General features: G+C 38.1%; 1 protein-coding gene across 1 annotated transcript; it reads left to right on the forward strand.

The window, feature by feature from the left end:
• The first annotated feature begins 352 nt into the window (after positions 1-352).
• On the forward strand, positions 353-24,159 carry SEC22B (SEC22 homolog B, vesicle trafficking protein). Its single transcript, XM_047727011.1, has 5 exons — positions 353-579; positions 9,250-9,359; positions 12,399-12,559; positions 14,486-14,632; positions 22,218-24,159. Exons 1-5 carry the CDS (start codon positions 505-507, stop codon positions 22,370-22,372), a joined length of 648 nt encoding a protein of 215 aa, XP_047582967.1. The 5' UTR covers positions 353-504; the 3' UTR covers positions 22,373-24,159.
• The last annotated feature ends 2,440 nt before the right edge of the window (positions 24,160-26,599 follow it).

Genomic DNA, 26,599 nt, shown 5'->3' on the forward strand with positions numbered 1-26,599 from the left:
ACTATACGCATATAGAAGTATGTATAAAATAGATAATATATAAAATACAAAAATATAAAAATATATAACTTGATTTTCGTTTTTTGCACATACTCTCCATCTACGTACCCATTAACTCCCACCACCTGTCCGAGCCCTCTCCCTACCCTAAAAGTATTGGGAACTATTCTGTTTCAGTTTGTATGCCACACTCCTCAAGGGTCATGGTTTATTGGAAGCTCCCAGTCCAGAGAAGCTGGCGGGGCCTTGGAAGTTTCCGAAGGCGGAAGGAGAGATCGCGGAACTAGTGTTCCGGGAGTTACGGTTCTCGGTGGGAAGCCAATTCTGAGGACCGGTAGTGGAAGGCTCCCAAGCTGGTTTCCGGCCACCTCAGCGGGAAGCGCAGACGCAAGCTGCTGGGTCTTCGGCAACTAAGCTAGAGGTATAACTGTTGTCGCGGCAGAGGAAGTCAGGAGAACGTCTCCGGCCACCCCGGCCAGTGTTGGGTCCCTGTAGCCTGTGAAGATGGTGTTGCTTACGATGATCGCCCGTGTGGCGGACGGACTCCCGCTGGCCGCTTCGATGCAGGAGGACGAACAGGTGAGCTCCGAGATCCCCGCGACCCCAAGTCCCTGCCGGAGCTCTGCTGTCAGTACCGGATTTCTTCTTAGAACCCAGGAGACCCTTGCACCCTCGACCCCTCTGAATTTGCTCTTTTATCCTTTGGCAGTGGAGGGACGACTTGTGAAAAGAAATCTTTCCTGACGGAGGAGGTTTATTTTTGTCTTACCTGTTTCTCTACAGAAAGACGCGCCGGTGTAGGGATGGTTTTGGTCGATTGTGATCACCCAGTGTTGGATTAACTCTTAGAGACTTTGTTAAAATTCGGGGTTTCTAATTTTCTGCTGCTATTAAGGCTGACAGGTCCTGGGAAAATCAGCTCCTAAGTTCTTCAAGCTCTTCTGTGGCACTTGATCCTTGACCTATCTTGATGACATCTTTTGAAAGTGGGTGAGAGAATATTGCCACATGTAGACACCTGTTTGAAGTTCAGTACAGTACTTTCAAGGTTATGCCCAATTCCAACCTCCTGCAATAAGCCTTACTAAATTTCTACTGTTGAAATTATAACTCCTGTGTTATAGTCCTGTAATGCCTTGTACTTTTTATTTTACTATTTTCCTTTGTCTTTCAATAATTTGAGTTTCCTAGGAGGCAGTAGACAGATCTTAATCATCTTTGTGTTTCTCATAGCTTTTACAACAGCAGTTTTATGCTAGCACAGGTGCTCAAAAGTGTATTGAATTGATGAAAAAAACAACCACCACCCCAGATATCTTGAAAAGAAGCTGCTTTGTGCCTTACAATCACAAGGGAAATTTCTTGCGTGAGACTGGTTTCTGGAGCAAGGTTGGGCAGTCTCTGAAGAAGGGAGGCTGAGAATGAAAATTATGTAACTTATTTCAGGTGTACAATTTTCTTTCACTTTCTCATTCACCCTAAGTAGTTAAAAAACAAAACCAAACTCAAGCCTTAAAAAAATGACTTCTAGAAAAATTATTTTGTACATATCTCTTCCTAGGCTTTTCATTCATACATTGTTGAAAAAAAATTATTAAACAGATAAATTGTGTCAAGCGTGGTGATAATAAAGGAGGTTAGAGGACACAGTCCCTATTTTCATGGAGTTTACAGTTAATGGGAAACCCAGAAAACTAATGCATCTCCACTACTGTGGAAGAGGAAGAAGGCTCTGTGGCTGTTTTACTTACAGAAAGGTAAAGTTCAAAGGCTCTTTTACCTCACTCCTTTACCTTACAGTAAAGGTATCTAGTTTGGTTTTGGGAGACCAGAAGTCCTCCCAAAATAAATGACTTCTAAGCTGACAGTATTGTCTAGTAATAAGGAAAGCTTCTATTTGGTTATATGCCTTTTTATTTTTATTTATTTATTTATTTTAAAGATTTTCTTTATTCATTTGACAGAGAGAGATCACAAGTAGACTGAGCAGCAGACGGGAGCAGGGGGCGGGGGAGCGGGAAGCAGGCTACCTGCTGAGCAGAGAGCCTGATGCGGATTGAGCCGGAGCTCAATCCCAGGACCCTGAGATCATCACCTGAGCTGAAGGCAGAGGCTTAACCCACTAAGCCACTCAGGTACCCCGTTATATACCTTTTTAGGTTTGACTTGGAAATCTGTTTATTTTCACATGTAGGAGAATAGTGATACTGATCATGAAGTTGCAGGTCATGCTAAGTGAAATATTTTCTATTCATTGGACAAAACAAAGTCTAATCATTATAGTATGCCCTTAATTTTCAATTGTGAAATACTTTTCTCCCAATTTGTTAAGAATTTTCTTGGACCACTCTACAGAAGGAGTGGAATTATTAAATAAATGTAGGAATTAAAAAATGTAGGAATTAAATAAATGTAGGAATATGACTTGACAAGGGAGATAGTGTGCGAAAATTCTCGTTGAAGGATATGTACATAGTTTGGGAAAGGGTTTTCCCAGGGAGAAGTCTGGTCGGTTTATTGCATTAAATTTCAATGTGGGCAAGGAATGCAGTGAATTGAAAGGCTATTTGATATTAGTAGTTCCTTAATCTCTGCCTGATACTTTACTGAAAAAAATAATTGAGATATTGTGTGTGTGTTTTTTTTTAAAGATTTTATATATTAGTGCTTTGGGGTACACTCACAAGTGGGGGAAGGGCCAGAGGGAGAGAATCCCAAGCCACCTCTGCATGGGGCTTGGGGCTCCATCCCACAACCCGAGGTCACCGCCCCAGCCAAAATCAAGAACTGAAATCAAGAGTCAGTCACTCATCTGATTGAGCCACCCAGGCACCCCTATTGTGTGTTTCTTTTTTTTTTTTTTTTTAATATATATATATTTTTATTTTATTTATTTGACAGACAGAGATCACAAGTAGGCAGAGAGACAGGCAGAGAGAGAGGGAAGCAGGCTCCCTGCCGAGCAAAGAGCCCGATGTGGGGCTCGATCCCAGAACTCTGGGATCATGACCTGAGCCGAAGGCAGAGGCTTTAACCCACTGAGCCACCCAGGTGCCCCCTATTGTGTGTTTCTTAATTTAATTCCGAAATAGTTGTTGGTTTACCAAGATGGGTTACTCTGTTTAATTGACAAGGAAAGAAGTTTTCCACAAAAATATTTTTGTGATGGCAGTTCCATAATTATTTCCATTAGGAATTTGGACTTTGAGGGCTCCTGGTGGCTCAGTTGGTTAACTATCTGCCTTCTTCTCAGGTCATGGTCTTGGGGTCCTAGGGTCGAGTCCTGCATCAGGCTCTCTGATCCGTGGGGAGCCTGCTTCTCCCTCTGCCTCTTCTTCTCTGTCTCTCATGAATAAATAAAATCTTTAAAAAAAAAAAAAAAAGGTATTTGGTCTTTGGATAGTAGAGTCTTTCCTAAACTTTTAATATCTATAAAAATATGAATCCTAGATTCTTTTTTATTATGATAATAGTATACAGAACATTTATAGAGTACCTACTACGTGCCAAGCATTGTGCTAAAGCCTGTCAGGGATACGATTTCATTCAATCTTCATACCAATCATATTAGGATAATTAGTATGTTTATTATTCCCATTTATAGATAGGAATCTCCCAACTTAGAGATGATAGGTTTTTTTGTAGGAGTCAGGTAGCTAATAAATAGCATAATGGTATTTTTCATCAGTTTCTTAATGTCTGCATTGTTGATATTTCAGATCAGATGATTCTTTGTTGTGGGAACCGGTCTTCTGCATTGTAGGAGGTCTGCTAATACCCCTGGCCTCTACATTTTCAATGGCAGTAGCACTACCATCACCACCACCCTCCAGTTGTGTAATACTCTCAGACATTGCCAGGTGCAGTTGGCAGAATCACCCATGGTTAGGAACCACTGATTTTTCATCAGTAACTGTCTGACTCTAGAGTAGAGCCTTAGTGCATAACTGGTACACTTTACTGCCTTGTTCTGAAAACAAACAAACAAACAAAAAACATTTTTTTTTTTTAAAGATTTTATTTATTTATCCGACAGAGAGATCACAAGCAGGCAGAGAGGCAGGCAGAGAGAGAGGAGGAAGCAGGCTCCCTGCTGAGCAGAGAGCCCAATGCGGGGCTCGATCCCAGGACTCTGAGATCATGACCTGAGCCAAAGGCAGCGGCTTAAACCACTGAGCCACCCAGGTGCCCCACAAAAAACATTTTTAATCATATATTTACTTCTTAGGAGTCCAGAAATAACTTTTTAAGAAATGGATATTTCAGCCAAATAGTTTTATAGTTAAGTACCTTAATTTTGTTCAGTCCAGATAATTCAGTGCACTTTTTCAATTATGTATACTGATCATTGATATCCTATGTTAGGTGGTTAGTAGATGCTAGTTCTGTACAAACTGCCTTTCTACTGGAGTTGAACATTTATTCAATATTATTCAACAATATTATTATTGTTATTGTTATTATATATTAAATAATGTATTATTCAACAATAATACAATAGAGATTCAAATTTAAAAAATAATTTAGGCAGAATATCTCATGCACTCTTTCCTCTGCTTAGCTGCTTAGTCAGGTGGGGTGGTAGAGAAATGAACTTTTTAAATCTAGATTCTGATATTCTGTTTCCTTTTTTGTATCTTTCTGGTATGTTTCTCCTTTTTCGATGTTTGTTTCTTCATCTACGTTTCTGCTCTACCTCAAAATGAAGGCTGTTCACTTTTCTTTCAATTTGCCCCAGTTCTGGAGACTTGAAGAAGGTGTTTATCTAACCAAGTATTCAACAGGGAGCATCAAAAAAGCAGATAGTCTGTTGTACATTTAAACTGCCACACACACCCCAATTACTGAGGGTTCATTAGTCATCTAACTGTAATTGCTTTTAGAGGAAAATGGTTGGTTCTTGGTGCTTCTGGCCTTTGACCAGCTGAGGTCAATAGGAATTTAAAAATGATAAGAGCTTAGCTAAACATTCTTGTAAAGACAAAAGGTGGCATTTGATATAATTGATTGTTCACCAGACCTAGGTGATAGCAATAAGAAATATTATAGTTATATGGTATATTTCTACTCTGTACCTTTCATATTATATATGGAACCAAATCTAAATATGCTATTGGATGACCTTGAATTAGTTTCAGGATTTGTCCAGACATTCACATCCAATTCATTATTGGATTGCTAACACATCTTTCCATTATACTTTATACAACGTTCATCAAGTTGTTCTAGATGAAATGGAAAACAGAATGAGAATATCTAATCTAACTGTTTTTTGGTAGTCTAGTGGCTATGGGCCCTTTGTGACTTTAATCTTAAAAGCAAACTGAGGGTCTCTCTGTACAGTAGTGAATATGTTGTTTTGTGAGATCTAGATCAGAGCTGCCACAGTTTCTTGAGCATTTCTTGTGAATTAGATTTAATATCAAATAGTAAGATCACCCAGAAGGTGAATCTGTTACCACCAAAGCAATATTAATTGTAGAGGTGGTAAAGCATGCTTAGGAACAGGGACTCCAGAACTAGACTGTCTGGGTTCAAGTTCTTGCCCCTCCCCTTATTGACTCCTAGTCCTTGAGCAAGTTTTACTTCGTATGCAGAAAATGGGCATAGTAGTTTAGATCACCTCATACATAGCTGTAAAGATAATTTACGTTAGATTATGTAAAGTGTTCAGAACAGTATTTGGCAGAAAGTGAGTGCTTTCATTTAATCTTATTAATTTGCCTGTTTCTGAAAAATCTTTTCTGGTTTCGTTTTGCCTTTCTGAAAGTTCACATTGGAACTGTACATATTTGTGGGTACAAATATGCAGTAAACAGGAATGGGCAAATGAATAATTCCCCATTACAAAACTTGTCTGTGCTCATTGTAGATAATTCAGTAAATATGTATAAACAAAAGGACCAAAATGTTAATGGTGATTATTACCAAAATCCCTACTTAAATTATACCCATTTTAATGTATAATCTTAATCTTTGTGTATGTGTATAAAATTAATAATGGGTAATACTGTAAGACTTTCACCTATTTTTTTCACTTAGTTTGTAGTGAATATCTTTTCATATCATTATATATTATACAACATTTTAATGGCTGTATAGCATTCCTATATATAAAGATACCATATGTTATTTAACCAATTTCCTATCTATAACTGAACATTTTTTATTTTTATATGCATTTGTAGTTATTTTTTAAGATGTGGTGTATACATATATTTTCAAATACAGAATTGTTAGATAAAACAATATGCAAAATTTTATAATTTCTAATACATATCACAAAAATGACTATCAGAAAGATTGTGCCAGCATTGTGTTCTCGGCGATGGTGATGCAAATGGAACCAGTACTGTAAAATGTTGGTTGGCATGCCATAGTCTCTCTGTAATCTTAGTGTCGTGCATTGGCAATCACTGCTTTGTTCATTGAAAGTCCCTGAAACTGTAGCTTGCTTTTGGACATAGCTTCTTGTAGTCCATACAGTTATTAGTTTCTTTTCTCTTAGGTTGCAGTAGTGTTTACAATGCTTCTTATAAAGTCAAAGGATTTGTACCAGTCTTTGACAGTTCTTTTTTCCCATTTATTTCTTCAACTCGTTCCTTTAATGTGCTCACCTGCCTTTAGCTGTCAAAAAAGAGTTTTACTTTACCTCTGTGGTTGCGGTTGTTTATTTTTTTTAAACATCTTTTATTTACTTATTAGATAGAGAGTACAAGCATGGGTAGTGGGAGAGGGAGAACCAGACTCCCCGCTGAGCAGCAAGCCCCATGTAGGGCTTGATCCCAGAACTCCGGGATCATAACCTGACCCAAAGGCAGACACTGAATTGACTGAGCCACCCAGGTGCCCGCGGTTGTGGCTATTTTTATAAAATACCAATTTCTGGGGCACTAGTTAAGCATCTGCCTTCGGCTCAGGTCATGATCTCAGGGTCCTGGGATCGAGCCCCACATGGGGCTCCCTGCTCAGTGGGAAGACTGCTTCTCTCTCTCCCTCTCTCACTCCCCCTGCTTGTGTTCCCTCTCTCGCGGTCTCTCTCTGTCAAACAAATAAAATCTTTAAAAAAATACCAATTTCTGAGTTTCACCTCTGCAATACTGATTTAATTGGTTTGGGGTAGGGGAAGATAGGGCTTGAGTAGTTTTGGTACAACACCCAGGTGATTTTAGCGTAAAGCCAAGGTTGGAAAATCATTGATCAATGTTGATATTATTTCTTGGCACTTTGGTAATATCTCCAACTTTATTTGCATCCTTTTCTGTCTAATGTAGGGTCAGATCTCTTCCAAACGCCACATATATAATGACACTGGTGAAGCAAGCAAATTGGCTAGTACCATTCAAATTTAGGAATATGGGATATTGTGCATTAGTTCAAAGCATGAGATAGTATTCACTCTCCTTTACTAGCTGACCAGCCATGAAAAAAAGTATATGCAATACAGGTTAATATAATTACATTAACATAGATTATAATGTTAATTATTGTTAATATGTAAATATACACATATGTCCATATATATGTTAATATAGAAATATTTCTCAAGTGAAGAGTTTTTTTTTTTTTAAGATTTTATTTATTTATTTGACAGACAGAGATCACAGGTAGGCAGAGAGGCAAGCAGAGAGAGAGGAGGAAGCAGGCTCCCTGCTGACCCTGGGAACGTGACCTGAGCCGAAGGCAGAGGCTTTAACCCACTGAGCCACCCAGGTGCCCCATCAAGTGAAGAGTATTATAACAAATCATTGCAGTACTAAACAAGATAAATCTACAAATAGATAACTTCTAGTGCCATCTGCCTAACTCTCCTGGTTCACTTCATGCTTATTTACTTCCTTATTCATACTGAAATTTCCAGTTCATTATTTTATTTTAGATTTTATTTATTTATTTGAGAGAGACCATGCAGGAGAGAGCACTGTGGGGAGGCAGAGAGCATGAGTGAGGGGAGAGGCAGACTCCCTGCTGAGCAGGGAGCCGGATGCAGGGCTCTATCCCAGGACCCTGGGATCATGACCTGAGCTGAAGGTAGACACTTAACAACTGACCTGCCCAGACGCCCTCATTTTAAATATAGCTTAGAATCTGCTACTTGTACGTTTGCTTATCTGCCGCTTTGATAATTTTATCATTGCTTCCTTGTTTTTATTCTTAACTGAGTGGTTCACTATCTAGAATTTCTGGGTTTCAATTTGTGTATTCTAAAAGTTAGACCTTGGATCCAATCTACAAATCTTTTGAGGAAGAACCTCAAATAAATGCTTTTTTAAGGTAAACATTTAGTTACTAAACATCTATCAAGGAGGTACTGTGTTCTAGTGTTCAAAATAAGTAATCTAAAATAAAAAAATTCCTTTCTATCAAACGGCAAAAGCCCCCTCTCATCCCCCCTCATGCTGTATGTGGATGCATAAATAATGTATATTTGCTTTTCATTTCCTTCTTTCCTGTTTGGAACTAATTGGTTAGTGAAGTATGATGTTCTCCTTTTGAGATGACACTACTATTTTCCTCATTAGGCTCTTTTCCTTTTTTTTTTTTTTAATTATTAAACTATTTAAAAATTGTTCAAGAAAATATTGCCTGTAATTCTATCATCTGAATATTGTTACTTTCATTTTGTATGCATATGTCCCTTGCTATTCAAACTCAGAAACCAAATAGATTTATTCAGTAAAGAATATTTGACTTTTCAGTCTCGGTCCTTACTCTTGCTCATTTTTAATTTTTACCCAGTTGCATTATAGTGTTTCTAGTAATTTGCAGTTACGGGTGCATACATTTAGTTTTACTTAAATGTTCAATACTGTAACACTTTGTGGAAGATTTTGCTTGATATTCCAAGTAAAAATGAGATTCATCGGTCTGTTTTTCCTAGGATTTTCCCAGGTATAGAAAATGTCGTCCAGTTATGTGCCAGTAAGTGTGCAAGTGAAATGAGTTAGGAGGAGACCACTGACCTAATAATGGCAAAAACACTTGATTGAAAGTTAAGAGTGCCTTAAAGACAGTCGAGAAGTACAGTTTGTTTCTTGGCAAATAGTGTGATTTTCTTGAACAACTAGGGGGTTTGGTCTTCCTTTTTGCTCTAACAGTAGGCCATTTTTCTTTTGTTAAAAATGAATCCTACTAACCTTTAGTTAAAGACCTTATTTACATTGTGTCCTCATAGTATGATGCTGCTGACTAATTGTTTTGGCGTTTTTTGTGTGTGGAAAATTCTTAAATGAAGGTGTCTTCTTTCAGTCTGGCCGGGATCTTCAACAGTACCAGAGTCAGGCTAAGCAACTCTTTCGCAAGTTGAATGAACAGTCCCCTACTAGATGTACTTTGGAAGCCGGTGCCATGACTTTCCAGTGAGTATAATCCCATTTCTTTGTGATCATTTAAGTATGAGATGCAGTAGATATAAGTAACACCTGATAAGAGTGGTAATAACTATTTAAAAGTAAAGAAAATTTTAAAAATACATTCTCTTCATGGAAGCAACTTCCCTGGCTCCAGTTCTGCAAGACAGAGATCTTGGTTTGTTTATTAAATTTGTATACAATAAATGAACCGTTACCCTGTGTTTAATGAGTGCTGTACCCATCATGCAATAATAGATAATTTTTTTGCTTTAGCAGCTTCTTAAAGCCAACATTTACTAACAACACAACCTTGAACAACTCACATACTTCTTTTTTTTTTTTTTTTAATTTTTTTATGTGACAGAGAGAGAGAGATCACAAGTAGGCAGAGAGGCAGGCAGAGAGAGAGGGGAAAGCAGGCTCCCGGCTGAGCAGAGAGCCCGATGCGGGGCTCGATCCCAGGACCCTGAGATCATGACCTGAGCCAAAGGCAGCGGCCTAACCCACTGAGCCACCCAGGCGCCCCAACTCACATTCTTCTCTAGGCTCCGTTACCTCTATAAAAATAGGGAACATGGTCCTAGTTTTGTGAGGGTAATTTAAGAGCATCTCAGTGATGGTTATATAGGCAGTGCATATAGCCAAAAGAGGGATCAAAAGGACTTTATTGAATTTCAAATTATCTACAAATAATTGGTATTAAATGTTTAATACATGTCAAGTTTGAGGGTGATAAAACAGGAAAGATTTTTTAAAAAGAGGACAGGAAGATCAAAGGAAAATAAAATAGGATTAGCTAAGTAATCCTTGCTATTTTAGGAACTCAGAAGCTAAGACAATAGAGACCTGGGAGGGAACTGCTGTTTAACTTGAAAGGGAAAAAAAAAAAAGATCTCCACCCATTAGAAACAAACAAGTATACAAAACCAAAATGAAAACAAACCCTGGTTTATTGGTTAAGAAAGTAGTAGATATTAAGTTTTTATAGTAAGATTTTTTTTCGTTTTACATTTTATTTATTTATTTATTTTTTGGTGGGCAGCGAATCCACATTTATTGAGTGAAAGTAAAGTTCATTGAATGATAGAGTACAAAGCTCCCAAAGAGGCTGGGGACTCCAAAGGTTTGCCTGGATGTTAAGTTTTATAAGCTATTAATTTGTGTAGTATATGAAATACTTTCTACACATCCAGTTTTCAACATCAAAAAAATAAATATAGGAACTTAATTATATATAGCATTTTTATCTCTACCATGGGTTAAGAACATTTTCTTCTATATGGTTCCTTTGGTAACTTTATAATCTCTTCTCATCCATAATTTCCATCTAAGAGTTATTTATTAAAGATTATCCTTTGACAGACCACATGTTACGTTCTGCCTTTGATGTCCATAGCTTTTATGAGCTTATCTTATTAGCAGAGAGAAACATATGTGCAGACAACTAAGCTATGATACCATAGGGCAAGAAGTACTGTAATTCAGTTATAAATGAAATGCTTTGGAACTAGAAAGAAATTCCCATTTGTAGGGAGTAAGTTTTGAGGAAAGGGGATAGAAAGAGGGAGAATACAGAGAAATTTCATGAAAAAAATTATAGTAGAATCGAGCATATGAAAATGAACAAGGTTTTTCCAGGTACATAAAAGGGTATTACAATTAGAAATATATATTTATCTATAAGCAGAAGTCCATGAGGATGTAAAAGAACCCAGGTTTGGAGACCAGTCTATACCTGTTTTGGAACCACAAGTATTATATCAAAGAGTATGATTTTATTTTGTAGGTGTTAGGGAATCCTGAGTGTTTTTAAGCAGAGTAATAGGTCATATTTACTCTTTTAGAATAAAATTGGTAGTTTATTTTTTTTAAGATTTTATTTATTTATTTGACAGAGAAAGATAGAGTGAAAGAGAGAACATAACGGGGAATGGGAGAGAGAGAAGCAGATTCCCCTGCTGAGTAGGGAGCCCTATGCAGGGCTCGATCCCAGGTTCCTGGGATCATGACCCAAATCGAAGGTAGACTCTTCTTAACAACTGAGCCACCCACGCGCCCCAGGAATAAAACTGGTAGTTTAGAAGATGGTCTAGATTGAAGGCAAGGAGAGCAGTTGATTCGGATGCCCAAGCAAGAGATAGAACAGCAGTATCATCATCATCATCATCATCATCATCATCATCATCATCATTTTAAGGGGCCTGAGAGATCATATGATACACTGTAAACTGCTCTGTGGAGTCCCAGGATGCATTAGGAGCCACATAGTAAGAGTAGGGATAGGGGTATGTATAATACTTTGTGCCCTTATACTCCTACTTAAACTAATGACCTTCTGATTTTATTTAATGTACTTGGTTCTCTGAATATAATTATTGCTGAAATAAAGAGTACTGTGGCTGGAAAGACATTTGAAATCACTGAGTGACCTATCCCCTTTCCAAGAGATCTCAGACATGTAGTCATATAGCTCCTTCCAGAGTGCCAGGGAGCTAAGAGGAAGTCACTTCTGTTACTAAGTAGTTTCTGATACTAGATAGTTTATACAGAGTTCTATCCTGGGAATTAGGGAATATTATTTGTTGTAAGGTCATTATCTGTATCCAGTAAACTCTGTGGCATTAGCTTCCAACTTCTGAGTATCCACCAAAATTTCCAGTCCACTATTCTTAAAACTGGAAGGAGTTTAAATATGCATATACTCATTTCCATACATAATCAAAAGGTAGATGGAGTCACAACTCTGAGTTTTTAAGAAAAAGTCTTAGTTTTAAAATATTTTTGCTGAATTATATAATAATAAACATTTAAATATTCCTTTTTGGAATATGATTCTAATATTAAGATGATGTTTGCTTTTTGATTCCAAGGATTTGTGGTTTGAAATTGATTTTCTGATTTAGCTAGCCTCAAAGGGCTTAGGCTAGAATATTTTCAAAAGTTTGAAGGCACTGAGAGTCTGCTTCAAGTTGTTGGATGTATTGTTATTCTGTAGACAACTTTTTCTTGTTGTTTTTTGTTTTTTTGTATTTTTTGTCTCTCCAGCTACATTATTGAGCAGGGAGTTTGTTATTTGGTTTTGTGTGAAGCTGCCTTCCCTAAGAAATTGGCTTTTGCCTACCTAGAAGATTTGCACTCAGAGTTTGATGAACAGCATGGGAAGAAGGTGCCCACTGTGTCTAGGCCCTATTCCTTTATTGAGTTTGGTAAGTTTTTTGCTCTTCATCTCTATATCAAGAGAGCAAACAATATGGAGAAGCTGTTTGTTACATTGATAATAATTCTGACACATTTTTTTCTGATGTTTACTTACTGAAGGGTTGAGTTCTGTCTTTTCTATTCCATCTCTTTTTGTCCTTTTGAATGAATGAAACTTCTTCTCAGTAATTTTCTCTGGTCTTTTGATCTTTTTCTTAGAACTTGTTGCCCTTTGCCCTTTTTTGTGATTGGTTTGATTCATCATCACAATTGTGTCCAAAGATCTACTTGACTGGTATATAGTAGTTGAGTTCTCCCTGCCCCCAGTAAGGTTCATTTCCTAGAAATCAAAACTTGGAAATCAGAAAGAAGATGGTTCTTTCAGATCCTCTAGTTAAAAAGAAAAAAAATAGCTGGAAGAGGTATGGTGCTGGGGAGAGAGAACATTTATTACATGCAGAAATAGTGAGTGTGGATGTCCATGTAAAATAATTACAGAAAGATTCATCACCAGTTAAATATCTGATGGCAATAAATCAAAGGAAATGTCTTGAGTACCCTAAGTGGTGGAAGTGAGAATAAGTGTATGACTAGACTACATTATTGGTATTTTTAGTTAAAACAGAAATTGGTTTTACTGTTTCCGAATTTCTGGAGTGTTATCAATTTGCTAGATAAATGGTTATCTTACTTTTAGAAATAAAGAAAATTTAGCAAAACATTCCGGTGTTTCATAACTACAAACTCTCCCAAGTGCTAATTTTTATAATGTCTGGTTTTTCAAATTTTGTTTTGAAGATAAGGTCCAATAAACCCAAGGAAAAAAATAAGAATAGTGTATCAAGGTCACACAGGAAATAGTTGGTACACTCAAATTAGCTTAAAGGATTGAGTACAAAGATGAATGGGTTATAGGCGAACCACAAAGTACAGTAACCTGAGATCAGTAATTCAGTAATTGTTTTTATCCCTAAGCCTGAAGGGATAAGAGAAAGGAACAATTTTTGGAACTTCGAAGGAAAAAATTTATAGAGAAGGCCAACTTGAGAGGAGCAATAACATCTGGTTGGAGGGATACTGCCAGGGTGACTTCTCAGGGAGAGATTGGGAATAAATACCCTAATGTCACTATCTGCTCTCATGCCTCACCCTTGGGATTCCCCCATTGGCTGAACCTAACCAGAAGTACCAGGGCAAGGAGCCCATGATGTGGTCCATGCAGGTCAGCTTTCTGAGGCAAAAGCATGGTGCAGAAAGGAAGAGAGGAGGTCTAAGGAGGCAAATGAGAGGTATCCAGCTCATGTAACTTATGATTTTTGCCCAAAGTTGAAAATAAAATCTTTAATAATAAGTTGTTCTTTTTACAGGTTTGAGAAATACAGACATAGGCTAGCCATGAATAAGATTGCAGTTTTGTAGTGGGATTTTGCTTTACCTGAAATTTAAGAACAGAGTGAAATTAGAAATGTATGTTAAAGAAAATATTTTAAGACAGTGTTTTTCTCTCTTTTGATAAAAAATCTATCTCTTTTGATAGAATAACCTTTGCCATATTAACCTGTAGTGATGCTAGGTTGTTGCCAGGATCCTTTTCAGGGAATGTGAAGAATTAAGTAGTGAAACCCTAAGGATCCTTGGACCATGTTTTGAAAATCTCTGCTTTCAGGAAAGGCTTACTACAGTGGGTCTTAATTTCTCTAAGGATCTTGAGAGCAGAGACTTCTCATTTAAAGGTGTACAGAGGACATTTCTCTTGATTGGTCATCTATCTGCATTTTATAAATGAAGAAATCAAAACTCAGATTCTGATGCTCACTCAAAAGCTTGCTTAGCCATGGACAATTGCAGATCCAGGACTACACTCAAAACTTCCTATTCCCTAAAGTACTTTGATGGACAAAGTTGTTCATGGTCACTTCTCTTCATTATTCTAGACACCTACATTCAGAAAACCAAGAAGCTCTACATTGACAGCCGTGCTCGGAGAAACCTAGGCTCTATCAACACTGAATTGCAAGATGTGCAGAGGATCATGGTGGCCAATATTGAAGAAGTGTTACAGCGGGGAGAAGCACTCTCAGGTATGTAAAGCATTAAGAGTCCTCCTATAGGCAAGGAAAGCTTATTTTGGGATACTTTTTTTTGCTGTCAGATTCTGTCTAGCACTATTAAGAAATCACCTCTTAGAGACAGATTATAGTATAAGACTTCCAATATAGTATTTTTCCCTAATATGATTAGTTTTTATTGAGTTGGAATAGTGTGATGGTCTCATTCCATATCAGAAGCAATCACTGCTTTCAATATATTTACAACATTAAATATTTACAGAAACACATAAGTTAAGGGAAATAAAAAAAGAATGAGAGGAAATTGTCAAAGATTTTATTGCAGTGGTTTCCTGACTAGCCACTTTGGGAGACTTTGTTGCTGTCAGATCAAATGTCATAAAATGCCATGCATTCCTCTGCTGAAAAACTTAACATCTGTGACTACAAGATAAGATCTAGTCTTGTCTCAACTTACTTTTCTTTTTTTTTATTTTTATTTATTTGTTTTTAATTTCAGTGTTCCAGAGTTCATTGTTTATGCACCACATCCAGTCCTCCATGCAATATGTGCCCTCCATAATACCCACCACCAGGCTTACCCAACCTCCTACCTCCCCTCCAAAACCCTCAGTTTGTTTCTCAGAGTCCACAGTCTCTCATGGTTCGTCTCCCCCTCCAATTTTCCCCAACTCACTTCTCTCCATCTCCCGCATGTCCTCCTTATGCTCCACAAATAAGTAAAACCATATGATAATTGACTCTCTCTGCTTGACTTATTTCACTCAGCATAATCTCTTCCAGTCCCGTCCATGTCGATACAGAAGTTGGGTATTCATCCTTTCTGATGGAGGCATAATACTCCGTAGTGTATATGGACCACATCTTCCTTACCCATTCATCCATTGAAGGGCATCTTGGTTCTTTCCATAGTTTGGCGACTATGGCCATTGCTGCTATAAACATTGAGGTACAGATGACCCTTCTTTTCACTACATTTGTATCTTTGGGGTAAATACCTAGTAGTGCATTGCAGGGTTATAGGGAAGCTCTATTTTTAATTTCTTAAGGAATCTCCACCCTGTTTTCCAAAGTGGCTGCACCAACTTGCATTCCCACCAACAGTGTAAGAGGTTTCCCCTTTCTCTATATCTTCCCCAACACTTGTTGTTTACTGTCTTGTTAATTTTGGCCATTCTAACTGGTGTAAGGTGGTATTGCAATGTGGATTTTTTTTTTTTAAGATTTTTATTTATTTATTTGACAGAGATCACAAGTAGGCAGAGAGAGAGAGAGATGGGGAAGCAGGCTCCCTGGTGAGCAGAGAGCCAGATGTGGGGCTCGATCCCAGGACCCTGGGATCACGACTGAGCCGAAGGCAGAGGCTTTAACCCACTGAGCCACCCAGGCACCTCTCAATGTCGTTTTGATTTGAATCTCCCTGATGGCTAGTGATGATGAACATGTTTTCATGTGTCTGTTAGGCATTTCTGTGTCTTCTTTGGAGAAGTGTCTGTTCATGTCTTCTGCCCATTTTTTGACATGATTATCTGTTTTGTGTGTGTTGAGTTTGAGAAGTTCTTTATAGATCTTGGATATCAGCCCTTTGCCCGTACTGTCATTTGCGGAATATCTTCTCCCATTCTTTGGGTTGCCTCCTTGTTTTGTTAACTGTTTCCTTTGCTGTGCAGAAGGTTTTGATCTTGATGAAGTCCCAAAATTCATTTTCGCCTTTGTTTCCTTTGCCTTTGGAGACATATCTTGAAAGAAGTTGCTGTGGCCAATGTCGAAGAGGTTACTGCCTATGTTCTCCAGGATTCTGATGGGTTCCTGCCTCACGTTGAGGTCTTTTATCCATTTCAAGTTTACCTTTGTGTGTGGTGTAAGAGAATGGTCAAGTTTCGTTCTTCTACACATAGCTGTCCAATTTTCCCAACACCATTTATTGTAGAGACTGTCTTTTTTCCACTGTATATTCTTTCTGTTTTCTTGAAGATTATTTGGCCATAAAGTTGACAGTCCATATCTGGGCTCTCTAATCTGTTCCACTGGTCTATGTGTCTGTTTTTGTGCCAGTACTATGCTATCTTGGTGATCACAGCTTTGTAGTAAAGCTTGAAATCAGGCAACATTGTGCCCCAGTTTTGTTTTTCTTTTTCAATATTTCCTTAGCAGTTCGGGGTCTCTCCTGGTTCCATACAAATTTTAGGATTTTTTGCTCCAGCTCTTTGAAAAATGCCCGTGGATCAGCTTACTTTTCATTTTTACTGCGTGCTTACCGTATGCAAGGCATTTTGTTCTCTGTAATGGAAGATAAGGAGATTGCAAACTTCTCTCATGCTCTCTAATTCACAAATGTTCTGCCTCAGCCCGGTCAGCTTCGTCACTGTCCTGGACTTGTTCTTTTAAGATCCAGATGAGGACTACCTCTTCCAAGAAGCCTTCCCTGATTCTGATAGCCCACATCACATTAATCTCTTTTGTCCTTTAAACTCGTAAGACACTTAGCTATGTAACAGTTTTTTAAGCACATGTGGGTGTATGCACGTGTATGTATACCTGTGTACTTAACTAATTTGTCTTAAAATACATGTATATTTACCTAATGTTTAAATGTTACCTAAGTGTTTAACGTACTCTTTAAATGTAATATGTATGTATTTCATATCTATTTCATATACTTGGTTTATTTCTCTCACCGTAATGACCACAAATCATTGCCTTAGTGAGTATTTCATGAACTCAGCCTTGTGATGTTATTCATGGGTAGATGCGTTTTCCTTTATTATGAACTGCAGATTGTAACCTTTATGGTAGTAGTCAGCAGTTGTTCAGTTGTTCCAGCAAATAGCTTCACACTCTTTAAACATCAAATTTTGGATGAGTGAGTCTGTAAATTTTCCTCATAACAGTCTTACTGTTTCTTCCTGGGATAAAATAGACCAGAACAGGAATTTTTCTTTGTATCAAAATATACATATGGTCAGTTTATCAGAAGTGTAAAAGGATTGTCTTCTAGTGCTATGCTGATTGGAAAAGAAGACAGTTGACCTTTGAACAGCGTGGGGGTCAGGGACTCTGTATAGAACTTTTGACTTCCTAAAAACTTAACTACTAATAGCCAACTGTTGACTGGAAGCCCTCCCCTTAACATATACAGCCAGTTAACATGTTATTCTGTATAGTTACGCATATTATATACTATATTCTTACAAGTAAGTTAGAGAAAAGAAAATGTTGTTAAAATCATAAGAGAAAATACATCTATAGTATTCTATTAAAAAAATTCATGTATGGAAGTTGAGAGGCAATGTGGGGGGTTTAGAGGGTAGGAAAGGAATAAGTGAAACAAGATGGAATCAGGAGGGAGACAAACCATAAGAGACTCTTAATCTCACAAAAACAAACTGAGGGTTGCTGGAGGTAGGGGGATAGGGAGAGCATGTTTGGGTTATAGACATTGGGGAAGGTATGTGCTTTGGTGAGTGCTGTGAAGTGTGTAAACCTGGTGATTCACAGACCTGTACCCCTAGAGCTAATAATACATTATATGTTAATAAAAAATAAAAAAAAATTTTTAAAAATTCATGTATAAGTGGAATGTGCACAGTTCAAACCCATGTTGTTTAAGGGTCACCTGTACATTTCTAATATTAATAACTTCATCTGATTGGGAGGATAAGAAACATTGTCATTGTCACAAAGTAATTTATAGGTAGCATGAGGGAAGAGACATCAGTTGAACCCTTTGTGTTAGGCAATATGGTAGGGGGACTTTATTATTTTATTTATTTATTTTTATTTTTTAAAAGGTTTTATTTATTTATTTGTCAGGGACAGAGAACACAAGCAGGGGCAGAGGCAGGCACAGGGAGAAGCACGCTCCCTGCTGAGCAAGGAACTAGACGTGGGACTCAATCCCAGGACCCTGGGGTCATGACCTGAGGTGAAGACAAATGCTTAACTGAGCCACCCAGGCATCTCATGGGACTTTATCTTTTTTTTTTTTTTAAATTTTATTTTATAAACATATATTTTTATGGGACTTTATCTTTTTAAAGATTTTATTTATTTATTTGAAAGAGAAAGAGAATGAGAGTGTGAGCTGGGGGAGGGATAGATGGAGAGAGAGAGAGAATCTCAAGCAGATTATACACTGAGCACAGCGCCTGACATGGGGCATATCCCATGACCCAGAGATCATGATCCAAGCCAAAATTAAGGAGTCAGATGCTTGACTGAGCCACCCAGGCACCCCAGGGGGACTTTACATATATCTTACTTATGCTTTAGAGTAATCTCTTGTGAATTGGGTGGAATCAAACTAGTTTTACAGATAAAGATGCAGACTCAGAAAAGTTAGGCACCTTGCTTTTAGTCACACTGCTAGTGCCTGGCAGAATTCATTGGCCTCTGCAGGTCCTTGTCCATCTTCAGTGTGTGATAGTTTTAAATGGATATATAAACAATAAGAGCTGTTAAATGTAGCAGAAAGTAGATAAGGTGAAGTGAACAGGGAAGACTTCTTGAATTTTGATAGACCAGGAAGAAGTGAAGAGTGGTATTTTAAGAGGGAGGAAGAAAAAGCATATCTGAAAAGAGCATATCTGAAGGATAGTGAAAGGATTAGCCTACCTCAAAAAATGTTTTCTTCCTCTTCTTCATAATAAGAATCCATCTTTTATGTCTTCTTTCTCTAATTTTTTAAAAGATTTGTTTATTTGAGAGAGGGAGAAAGAGGGCACGTGATGGAGAGGGGCAGAGGGAGAGGGAAGAGAGTCCCCAGTAGACTTTGTAGTGAGTGCAGACCCCACTGGGGGGGCTTGACCCCAGGACCCTGAGATCACGACCTGAGCTGAGACCAAGAATTAGTTGCCCAACCAGCTGTACCACCCAGGTGCTCCTCTAATTTTTTTTTTTAAGATTTATTTATCTTATCAATCGGAGAAAGACAACTATCATATGATCTCCCTGATATGAGGGAGAGGAGATGCAACATGGGGGGTTGAGGGGGTAGGAGAAGAGTAAATGAAACAAGATGGGATTGGGAGGGAGACAAACCATAAGTGACTCTTAATCTCACAAAACAAACTGAGGGTTGATGGGGGGAGGGGGTTGGGAGAGGGGGGTGGGGTTATGGATATTGGGGAGGGTATGTGCTATGGTGAGTGCTGTGAAGTGTGTAAACCTGGCGATTCGCAGACCTGTACCCCTGGTGATAAAAATATATGTTTATAAAGCTATAAAAAAAAAAAGAAAAAAGAAAGGATGAATACCCAAGTTTTGTAGCAACATGGACGGGACTGGAAGAGATTATGCTGAGTGAAATAAGTCAAGCAGAGAGTCAATTATCATATGGTTTCACTTATTTGTGGAGCATAACAAATAGCATGGAGGACAAGGGGAGATGGAGAGGAGAAGGGAGTTGAGGGAAATTGGAAGGGGAGGTGAACCTTAGAGACTATGGACTCTGAAAAACGATCTGAGAATTTGAAGGGGTGGGGGGTGGGAGGTTGGGGGCACCAGGTGGTGGGTATTGTAGAGGGCACGGATTGCATGGAGCACTGGGTGTGGTGCAAAAATAATGAATACTGTTATGCTGAAAAGATTTATTTATCTTAGGGAGAGAGAGAGAGTGATCAGGGATGAGGGGCAGAGGGAGAGGGAGTCTTTTAGGGGGTAGGGGGCAGCAAAGCAAGGTTTATTGAGCAAGAGCAAAGTGATAGTACAAAGCTCCCAAGGAGGGAGGGGACCTAAAGGGATTGCCCAGGGAGAGAGGGTCTTAAGCAGACTTCCTGCTGACCACGGAGCTCAACATGGGGCTTAATTTCACGATCCGAGATCACAACCTGAGTCGAATCAAGAGTTGGACGCCTAACCACCTGCACCACCCAGGCAGCCCTCTTTCTAATTTTTGGTTTTAGAGCTAGCCTGCCTTGCATTTAAGACCGAAGTAGCTCCTGTGGGTTCTTTCAGCAATACAAAATTATGCCCATTTTTACTGCCTAAAATAGCTGTTTCTTTTAAGCCGTGGGTTTTATTTTTTCATTTAGGTCTGTCATTCTATTAGACTGTAAGTTCCCCAAATAGAGGGGTCGTGTATGTTGTGATCATCATTGTATCTTTCGGCACTTTGCTTGGTGCCTATAACAAATATTTGCTCAGTGACTTCTCCCAGCAGTGGCTTTGTCTTTACAGTATCATGTATTTCTAAATGTTCCTATGTAAAGGAATTCTTTCAACTATTGTTTATTTCATATGACTTAATATTGTTCTTTGGCCCAGTTCTCAGCAGATTTAGATTCATTTAGCAAATATTTATTTTTTGATCACTGACTATTGCCAGACTCTGTTTTGGGCACTGGGGATATAGCAGTAGACATAGTAGTTAAGAACCTCTATCTAGTGGAGTGTCCATTTTAGCAGACTGGCTGGAAAGATTCCCCACAGCATTGTCATGGTTATTTCTCATCTCCTAAATTTTCTTATGTGACTAAGTGTTTTTCTTACAGGACAAATTGCTAATTTAGAAGTGGCTATCATTCTTTTGTCATTAAGTAATAGCACATTTCTCAATCAACTCAGTCTCTATTAAGCAACTCCAAATATTCCAGAAGTATTCCCTAAGGAAGAACAAATTCATATTGCAAAATAGTTTTTTTCCAAAAATTTAAAGAACTAAAATGATGAGAATTCATTTATATCACACTGAGAATTTGTTTGTATTGTTAAAATATGTCATGTATTTTAGTCCATTCTCGTTGCTTCTCTAAGTGCTCAGGTAACAGTTATAGAAAGCAGTTACATTATAAATGTCCTTTCTGAAAAACAAAACTTTGCAAAAGTTTCTAAAAAGCTTAATTTAGTAGGTATTGGTGGTTTTCCAGCACCTGTGATTATATTTTAGTTACAAGACAACTTTCCTGTGTCTGTTGAAATATAATTTCTAGTAGCATCATAATAGTTTTTACCGTGTAGAGAATCTTGGGAATTTGGTAGCAGCCACCATTAAGATACAGCTCAATACTCAGCTTCTGATTCATTGAATTTTCTGGTCACCTGAGTCTTATCTTACATGGATTATCATTTTTCAAGGTATGAGAGAATATGATTTAGACCATTAAAAAATGATGAAGATGTTTATCATCAACTAACACTTCTCAAAGGCTTATCATATCCAAGGATTATGTTCACTTTACAGTCATTCTCATGTACCTACAATCCTGTGGTACAGTTAGTGTTGTTATCCTCATTTTATAGATGATGAAACTGGGTCTTAGTAGAGACTAAGTGAATTGACCAATGTCCCATGGCTGGTGTAGCTGAGATTCGAACCAAAGACTCTGAGACCAGAGCCAGTACTCTTAACCACCTCATGGTACAATCTCAAGAATTTGAACATAATTTAGTCTGGTAACTTTAAAATGCAGTGTAGATTTTACAGTGCGTCAGGGTCATGGGTTAACCAGTATATGCACCTAACCCTTAAAATAAAAACAATTTAAGCTTCATGGTTATTTGGTATGGTCCCACTCGTTTAAGTTATTTTTATGCTTAATACATTAGACAGAATACTTCAGGGACTAATTACTGTTTTCCTTTTTTTCCTCTTTGACAGCATTGGATTCAAAGGCTAACAATCTGTCCAGTCTGTCCAAGAAATACCGCCAGGACGCGAAGTACTTGAACATGCGTTCCACTTATGCCAAACTTGCAGCAGTCGCTGTATTTTTCATCATGTTAATAGTGTATGTGCGATTCTGGTGGCTGTGAAGTAATGAATCCAGTCACTGGCAAGGGTGAACCTAGACCCCGGCAGGTGTATGTTTTCAGGAAGCTGAGCTCACAGAGATGTGTATTAGAATTCCAAGTGGAACTTCTGCCTCTAAAGAACTTGTAAGGAAAGACATGTCCTGAAAATGAAATGTTACACCTCATTTGATGAAGCTTACCCCTTTGTAGAAAGCCTCTTTTGGGGGCAGAGGCTTTCTCTGGGTGCTAGGCTGTATACATTAGGGAACAGTAGATTGTTTTATTTTGTTTTTTCCCTCCCAGTGTCTTTACATTTTTAAACAGCACTGAGTGGGGCATTTTCTTTCTCTAATGGAGTCATCAGTGATATCTGGCTTAGCCAACCTTTGCTAACAACAGGCTGAAATTCCTTCAGAGAAGGCAGCCCATTGGGAAGTTTTATGCTTCTATCTAATCAACATTCCTTTCGTTGGTGACATTTGTGATTTTCAGTTTTTGATGGCCTTGTAAACAAGACTCCACTATATGAAGGTTAATTGCTGTGCTACAAAGATCTTGTCTGTTGGCCCCTATAGGAAGTTAACTCTTGTTGTTTTCTTTTTATGACATTTTGCTTATTGCACAACTGCTTTAGGGTTAAATGAATTATATTAAGATGCCTTGAAATTATATTATAGCACTCCTTGATTAAGAAGCTAAAGTGTTTTCTGTCATTTACTCCTTAAAAGACTTAAATTTAGTTTGGGACATTCTTAATTTTATCTGTCAGCATCCGGTTTATATTAATAGAAGATTAAGTACAGCGTACAGATAGCCAGAGTCCCCCGACTTAATGGGAAGAAAGGCCCAGCCTGTCACTACAGTTTTGTCCTGCCCCCTCTTTCTTTCTCCACTGTAGTTTTCCCCCACTCTCTTTCCCTCCTGCTGACATTTACAAATTCCTCTGCACCCAGTAGTTTCATGTCCATAGGCATCCTCTCAGGATATTCTCAAATTTCAAAATGGAAAATGTTTAGCCGTGTAGTTAGATTTAAATTTTTATAGAGCATCTACTCAAACTACTAAATACATTTATCTGAGAAAGTCTCTGAGAACACCTCATACCTACTTCAGTTTATGTAAATTCTCTGAGAATGTTCTAAAGATAGATAACTCATTTAAGTGGCTTCTATTAACAAATAAAAGTACCTGTGATTTTTCCCTTTTTTGCTCAGGGATGATGGGGATTTCCTTTTACCTTCTGAGGTAGAATTTTTTAAATGGGGAGAATAGACCTTTTAAAGTATCACAAGGGTCTACAATATAACCTAGAATTTACATATACTGCAAATATTTCTTTAAGTTGTACAAGAAAATGAGCCACCTTCTTCTTAACATCTTTGGAGAGAACTTTAATGAGTAAACAATTTTATAACTAAGAGATCATCAAAGCTACTGTCTTGATTCCTGGTAGAGAAAAAAAAGTTCTATTTCCTTAATAACAAAGCAAGGAGAAGTGGCTTATTTTGTTTCTAATAAATTTACAGAACTAGAATAACTTTTTTTCTTTCCTGTTTTGGACCTAAGTCTGCCAATTGGAGTATGTGCATGAAATATGAAGTTACTTTTTATAGAGAATAAGTGCTTTTAAGTCCCTACAAGACCTGTCCCTAGAGTAATGATGTTGGTAATAAAAGCCTGAAAGTCTGAAAACCTTAGTGGTACCATAGGATTTGGTTCTTCTATAGGAGTGGAGAGTGGCAGCTCGTTGTTGAGAGTTGCATGCAGCAACCAAGTGGCCAGCAATGAAATAAATACTTCTAGATGTTCCCTTCAGTCTGAAGTTTTGTTATATAGTTATTTTGTGTACATGAAGCTTTCTGGGTACATTTCTACCAAACTCACTGGGTTAATTAAAAAATGAGGATGGCGGCAGAATGATGAAGAAAGGAATGAGAAAGTGGTTTAATGTTAATGATGGTAGAAAAATGAGAACAAGACTGTCATGATGTGGCTCCCACTTCTGTTCTTTATGGGAGGTAGCGGAAAGATGTGACCAGATGAAATGTGTCCGCAACCAATGAGGCATGTAAAACAGAATGTGATAAATGCTATCTAGTGTTATTGGGGGCACATTAAGAAAGGACACCTAATTTTCTTTGGGAAGGAGTGTGATAAGAGAAGGAGAATGAGGTATTCCAGACAGAGTCTGAGTAAAAGAGTGAGACCCATACTGGGTATGGTAATTAGCTTGGTTCAGCCTAACTTACTGGGTAAGTTTGGGCAGTTGAGACTTGAGGAAGAAGAATCAGACTGGTAAGTTGTAATAAAAAAACTTGTCTACCACACTAAGGAGTTTAGGCCACACTAATGTCAGTAGCAAGAGATGGCATCAGATTTATGGTTTCAAATGATCATTCTGGCCAAAGTATAAAACATGTTTTAGGGATAAGCCTGAAAGTAGGGAGACAAAACTGAGGAGCCATCAGAAGTAGAACGAGGCATAGGAGGCAGGTTTCCAGCGATTTTCAAGAAAAGAGTTATCCCAGGTACCAAGTAAATTTAGTATTGACAATGTTGGCTTTGTTTGGAGCTTATATCTCACATTCACGAATCAAAGTACTGTTTACACCATATGAATGAAGAAAACTTCACAGGGGATATTTCTCTTAAGGCACAGAAGAGTTAGTGATTTACCTGAAACTGCAGAGCTAGAAAGTGATGGAGCTGAGATTTGAACCTAAGCAGTTGGTCTCCAGAGTCTGTATTTTCTCCACTATACTGTACCACTGAGAGATCAAAATAAGTACCAAAAATGTATTTTGAATTTTATAGTTAAGCAACTTCATCCTGCAGGCAGAGGTTATTCCAGGGGAGTGGGCCAGAAGTCCAGTTGCAGTGGGCTGAGGATTGTGTGAACCACTGGGACCTAAAGGTGCAGAACTCATTTTAGAAAGTAAGTTTTCTGGTTGTCAGGACATTGAACTTCATAACATGCTTTTTTTAAGAAGTCTCACAAATGTAAAGTGTAATAATATTTGGCACATTCTACATACATCTGTTCGTTTAAATGTTTAGTGGTTATTAAGCTTTTTGGAAAACCTTGAAAATCTGATGAAAGGTGTGTGCCTTTGTCCCCAGAAAGATGTTCAGTGTACGTGCGTACATGCATGCGTAAAGTGGGTATTCAAGAAGTCCACAAAGTCTGTTCATGCTGTAGTGGTCCCTGATCCCCATTTAGGAACTCTCCAGATGCATAGGAGTGGAACTCAAAGGTAAGTACCCAGAAGCCTTGAAAACTGTCCAGCTATAGTGACTTGGAAGATTTCTACAGTTTGTACTAACTTTGTGGATGAGATGTATTCTTGAGAAATTGTGTATCCTATCCCCAAATTCTATCAAATATTTTCCTATAGTGCATTCAGGGATCTGGTTCCATAGAAAAACTAAAAATTTGATCCCAGTTCCTCAAAATCACAGTTAAGGATCTTAAATTTTAGGTTTTCTACTTTTATCACTAGGAAGTCTTGCAAAAGAAAATGAAAACAAATGAATAATCATTCCTGCATACATGGCATTTAATAATACATATGTAAGAAAACATCTTATCATCTAAATTCCCATCTTCTTGGGAGTTTTCATAACTAAGGGCTTGATTGTTGGTGACCACACAAGGAAGGCTTTTGGTTGATGTAATTAACGATGCTGACAGCCCCACCAGCTTGTCTTCAGACAGCTCAGCAAAAAGGCAAAGAGTAGTGGTTATATAGGTGTTACTATAATTGCACATTAACTGCTTGGACTCCTTACTACTTTCCTTATACATCACCCTTTTAAACTCAGTACTACCATGTTAATGCCAGAAATTTAAGAGATAATTGTACCCCTATTTCCTGTGGTAAGATCGTCAGTTTGCTTTCCTAGTCTGGCCGCATTGTATCATTCCAGACTACTTTTCCACTCCCCATCACCTCTTGTTTCAGTCACACCAAATTATCCAGCTTTCTTTAAACAGTCGAGCACTTTGCCTTTGCCTTGGCTCATTCCTGCCTTCTCTCCAGACTTTTTTGTTGTTGTTCCTTACCCCTATCCTTTCCACTTTCAGTCTACTGAAGTTCTGCTCATCTTTCAAAGACCCAGCTCTATAGTCTCCTTTATAAATCCTTCCCAACATTCTCATGTCCTCCCTCCCACCAACTTGGAAGAAGCTATGGATTCATCCTCACATAGCAACTTGTTCATATTTCTAGCGTAGAACCTACAAACTTA

This window comes from Lutra lutra, chromosome 4, assembly GCF_902655055.1.
Source record: "Lutra lutra chromosome 4, mLutLut1.2, whole genome shotgun sequence".
In the NCBI taxonomy this organism is placed as follows: domain Eukaryota; kingdom Metazoa; phylum Chordata; class Mammalia; order Carnivora; family Mustelidae; genus Lutra; species Lutra lutra.